Genomic DNA, 5,219 nt, shown 5'->3' with positions numbered 1-5,219 from the left:
AGTAAAGTTTGAATGCTTTTTTCACTTCAGCTTGATTTCTAGAGATCAGAGAATTTTTGTATAACCTATGGGACATCTTTATTTTCCACACAAAATAACATTATCATATAGGTCTGTTAGAAACTCAATTTTGCATGACACAATAGATCCACCTCACCAATGCTGTACAAATCCAAAACAAGGAACAGAAAAACCATTGTGTTATGTCGATTTGTGTTTGTACATTCATGCCATTTCGCGCGGAGAAATAGCCAGAACTTGAACTCTGAGTTTATTTCCTCGATGTTTCTGACCAAACTCCAGCATCCATCATGAGAAAGAGGAGCAAGAAAAGGGAATAGAATGAGGTCTCTTAGTGGAAAGAGGGTTAATACAGTCTCCCACCCCTACAGTCAGTGCTTCCACAGCAACATGTAGGGCCAACCTTGGATCTATGCATGCCCATAAAATTCCATCAATTGTTTTACTTAAAAATACAAACATCATGAAGTGAACTTGGGAAGAAGAAATCCTAAATCTAGTATACAGAATCCAATCAAAACAGAGTATGGTTCAGTTTATTCAGTGCATAACCGGGACACGTCACATATCAATTATCATACAAGATTACAGGAACATTTCTCTACTAAGATAGACATTTATAATACATGGATACACTTCACTTTGATCATGTTTTAACAAATGAATGCTTGTTATGAAGTGCTAAAGTTAACTCCATTCTGTCCTCCCAAATAATTGTAGTTGTAGGTGAAATTGGGACATGAGCACAAGATAAGAAGGAATGCATCCATAAAATGACTGGAAAGGAAAGGTTACTAATAAGGTGAAACATTACAAGAGTTTTCTTCTGTATATAATGCAGTCAAGAAACATGCTTGGAAAGTCTGAAATTTGAATAGAAGACCAGGCAAGCTTCTCAAACATTGAACAAAAAAAACCCTTAGCGGATTTAAGTAAACATATGCTTGTAACTAGAACTTGGACAATCTCAGACTTCAACTCCATTAATCATAGATATACAGAGAGCCGCTAGATTCCAGCATAATAATTTATAAACTAGATTACACATGCTTAATCTGCCATTGGGATCGTTCCACCAGCTTCAAGAATTTGATGCTCAAGCTGCATTACCAAATAGTTTTAACATTAGATAAGAGTGCACTAAAGCTTGCAAGTGGAGGCATTCTTAAAAGTCTCCACAAATATATAAGAAACAATCAAATTATGGGTTTGATAAAGACATTACTATAAGTATGCTTCTTTAGGGTTGACCAGCAGTGTAATGGTGTATAAGTGGCATTGCTAATGGTGCCATGAAGGTTTGAACCTCACAAAGGACAACAAGAGAGAGGACAAAAAGGAGACATAGGAGATTTTGGAGGAGGTAGCAGGCGGACGTGAAAGAGGAATAAGATTGCTGCATTAATGCACGTAGAACAGTCATGCAAGCACTAATGTCAGACATGAGGTCCCCCATTTGTGGCCTCACCCAGAGAAAAGACCATGGTAGTATTCCTTGCACTTCGCCAATCAAAAACTAATGTTGGCATATTTTTCTAGACGAGTGTCTGTTGTCTGAAAAGTCTTTATGTACTTCCTGTCAAACATTAATTCAAGAACACAAAGAATGGACAAAAGATTACTTACCCGAAATAGAGTTTCAAGCTTGTTCTTAACAAGAAAATACTCCTGTTTGACTTGCTGAAGACATTGAATACATCTGCAAAAGCCATGTATAACACTGCCACCGAGTTACAATCCATCCAACTCTCAAGATGGAAAAATAGATTAGACATCATTCCTCCTTCAATCCATAATTAGACGTAGCATGGTTTGCCTTACTTTGCATTAACTAATTTACTTGGAATCACAGCATAGATTATAATCAACCAACCATGCAATTAACCTCTCTGTCAAACTAATCACAATGCCTACAATCCCCCAATTGATTGAATTTGAATCTCAAATTTCCATAAACGATTTACCCGACCATAGGCTTAGGGAGGAAAGTATATTCTAAAAGAGAGATGCACTTACCCTTCTTTGTTTCTCTCATCACAAAATGCACGGAATGGGATGCATAGATTTTTCACTCGATGAGCTCCTATGCTGTCCAATCAAATGAGGGTAAGTCAGCCAACTTTTTTTAATTTGCTGATTGGCAGTAATAAACATCAAAAGACATTAAAGTCGCCATTCACAACTGTAATAGATTAGGCCACAAAAGAATGCAGAAAATAATTGTGTATTCTCATCAAATTCTGCTTCAAAAGTGTTCACCAATCTTGACCTAACGTTCAGTTTATAGTACTTGGTAAGACACTAATACATTAACACACAAAACATTCAGAAAATTAGAGTTTTACCAATTGCATATGATAAGGTTCTGAACATTCATCAAAGGTATATAGCTCAAAATATTCAGAACATTAGAGTTTTACCAAAGCCTAATAACGAGACTGAGTATTCATTCAAGGTATGAAGGGAACCATATTAAATGCTTTTGAGACACAGCTCGTAGAGATGTATTTTAAAACATATAAGATGTAACCTGTTCATCACATTACCAAGTGTCCCCAAGTTATTTAAATAGTTGTGAAACAAACTAAAACTACTAATATAGCAGCAGGCATGGTAGACAAAGAATTAATCAACCAGAAGACTTGCAATTGCGTCTGAGATATTATTAAATAGCATTAATGGTTGCCAAAGCCCAACAACTGTTCTATGACAAAACATATAATTATGTGGGACTTTCCATTTTGATTATGTAAATATCATTTGTGCCAGGATATCTTATTGCTTGTGTTGAACATCCGCAACTTTAAGATCAAACAACCCTAGAGAAAATCTTGCGATTGAAAGACAGCTCAGAAAAATATCAAAAGTGTTCACAATGCATTCACCAGAAAGCATATGGGATCCTGGATTTTGACCTTCTCATATGGATTGGCAACATATGTGTAAAACTGCCGTTTTATAACATATTTTTGGGAAGAGACCAAAACTTTTGACATCTATAATAAATGGAAACAGAAAGCCTTGACAAGATCAAGATCTTTAATCGATTGAAGCCTTTTATGAACATTTGTGCATGCCTTGGGCACTTTAGCACATATAACTAGTCGCAGCTCCATCGAGTAGTTAACCTAGTAACTGATCTCAACCCCAAACATTGAGGGTAGGGTTTCTTGAAGGAGCCCTATACAAAGTCGACAAACAATTCATCTGATCTCAAAATTGAGCACAGATTAAGATAGAAATTTTGCACACACCCTCTACTTCACCAAAAACTTAGTCTCAAAAGCATTCAACATTTATCCCTTAAACCTTGACAAAAAGACTCAAAGGAAGCATGGCTATTTGTGCAGACCTAAAAGGGCTTGCTTACTAACAATGTGGAAAAGGGGTCCTAAAATTAGCTATGATTGAGAAAACTTTCAGTGCTCTTCTGTTGTGTGAGAACATGAGAATCACATTTAATCCAGTTTTCACACAACGGTGGAAAGTGGGAGTAAAATCAGCATCTTATGTGACACGTTCTTGACTGAATTCTAACAAAAAAACAGATCTCAAATCAAACTTTGCAGAGATACATCTCAGAAAAGTGCCCCAAAGAGTTTCAAGTCAAGACGGGCATGATGAACAAAACCAGCCATTTGTGGGAACAAGTTCATGTCAGCAATGATGAGAATTACCTGGAGCTACTTCCCTTGAATTGATGGACGTAGGCATCAACCTTCTGGAAGTCGGTCGGATGCTGATCTCTGCACATTAAATAGCAGTGTCATAACAGAAACATTTTCCCCCAGAAATTGGTGAATAACTGTAAGACCCAGAATGCCTATAACTTCACTTGAAAAATATACACGACACAAAAAAAAAAATAGTGAAAATTAATTTGATTGACCCAAATGTTTACAAACTGCAGAAATTAAAGAGAATAGAAATTTCGATTATCAAAGACCCAGAACACCTTTTTAATTCCACAAACAAAACAAGCATGACCCAAAAGACTAGGACACGAAGTTGACTAACCCAAATCCTCTAAAAACAGAAACACAATCGTTTTTTTTACTTTTGGATAGAAACCATACAGAGTTGTGGTCAAATCATTGATGATTTTCTCGGCATCCTCAAAGAAGAGAGAAACCACTTCCACAACAAACTCGGGATTGCTCTCGTCCTGCAGCTGTTGCAGTTGTGTGAATTGCTCGTCCAAATACCCCTGCACAAAATAAAACGAAGAATCTAATTTTTACATCTCATTCCTACATAAAACCGCAAAATCTACGAATTGAAGTCGGATTAAATCAAATAATTAGACCACGAGATCCGAAATATGTTTACACCCACCTCCTGGAAAAGGGAATTAGTGTGCTCAACGAATGCGCGCTGCAGCTGAACCACGTCCATCGTGCTGTTGGCAGACCTCCTTGCGACTCGAACCTTGAACCGCTCAGGGGCAATGCGGCATCTGATGGTGGGCTTCCCTAATTCAATAAAGAAAGAAGCTTACAAATACAACTCAGCAAGCTAAGCTGTTGTTTTAAGGGAGTTCCTAGTTTCGGGCAGTAAAAATACAGTGGGAAGTGGGGATTTATCAACCAGCGATTGGTGGGATCTGTACGAATCTGACGCTGCCTTTTTTAATCTCTGGATTTGCGCGTTCTTCCTTTTCCCCAGGTTATCCTTCACTTCTCTTTAGCTCCAAATCCTTACACGCCGGCTAAACCGCTAGCAGTCATCTGGAATAAGTTAGCCTTTTTCTAGCTTTATTCTCTTAGCTTTAAATCTTTGTACATTCCTAGACCGCTAGCAGACACTCGGAAGAAGTTAACCTTTGTGCAATAGGACGATGAAAGGGACATATACCTGTTGCTCGTCCTTATTTGGCCAAGAGGTTGGGGAATAATGGTAAAAGCGTAAATAGTTATTTATGAGGGGGTATCACTCTGTCAAAAGATGTATATGCAATTGTGTTTGACATTGATGTATATTTTATAGGCTGGTTAGATTTTTGTTTTTGTTTTTTTTTTTTTTTTAAGCCATGAGAAAATTCTCATGATTAATGTTTCAAATCATATATTATTTGATTTTGCAAGAAATTATTTTAGAATGAGAAATTATATGTTTGAAAAAAAATTATAATCTTAAAAGAAATAAAATTAACCTTCATGCAATGGGATAAAGTGGCATATCTATATTGCTTGTTTGCT

General features: G+C 36.8%; 1 protein-coding gene across 1 annotated transcript; it reads right to left on the bottom strand.

Moving 5' to 3' along the window:
* Positions 1-795: 795 nt before the first annotated feature.
* On the bottom strand, positions 796-4,573 carry AHP1 (histidine-containing phosphotransmitter 1). The gene is made up of 6 exons (XM_089798887.1): positions 4,357-4,573; positions 4,098-4,228; positions 3,699-3,767; positions 2,038-2,109; positions 1,648-1,720; positions 796-1,122 (listed from the first exon to the last, which is right to left on the bottom strand). The coding sequence occupies exons 1-6, from the start codon at positions 4,414-4,416 to the stop codon at positions 1,072-1,074; spliced, it is 456 nt and encodes a 151-aa protein (XP_089655013.1). The 5' UTR covers positions 4,417-4,573; the 3' UTR covers positions 796-1,071.
* Positions 4,574-5,219: the final 646 nt, after the last annotated feature.

This window comes from Cupressus sempervirens, chromosome 9 (assembly GCF_028749045.1).
Source record: "Cupressus sempervirens isolate cs-2001-9-10 chromosome 9, ASM2874904v1, whole genome shotgun sequence".
Lineage (NCBI taxonomy): Eukaryota > Viridiplantae > Streptophyta > Pinopsida > Cupressales > Cupressaceae > Cupressus > Cupressus sempervirens.
Note: the sequence above shows the minus strand (reverse complement) of the source record. Positions and strands in the feature narration are given on the sequence as shown.

Coding starts and splice junctions, on each gene's coding strand:
- AHP1 (XM_089798887.1), bottom strand. CDS start 4,416: ATGGACGTGGTTCAGCTGCAGCGCGCATTCGTTGAGCACACTAATTCC. Junction 4,229..4,356: donor CTAATTCCCTTTTCCAGGAG/GTGGGTGTAAAC, acceptor TATTTTGTGCAG/GGGTATTTGGACGAGCAATT. Junction 2,110..3,698: donor TTCAAGGGAAGTAGCTCCAG/GTAATTCTCATC, acceptor TTGATTGGACAG/CATAGGAGCTCATCGAGTGA.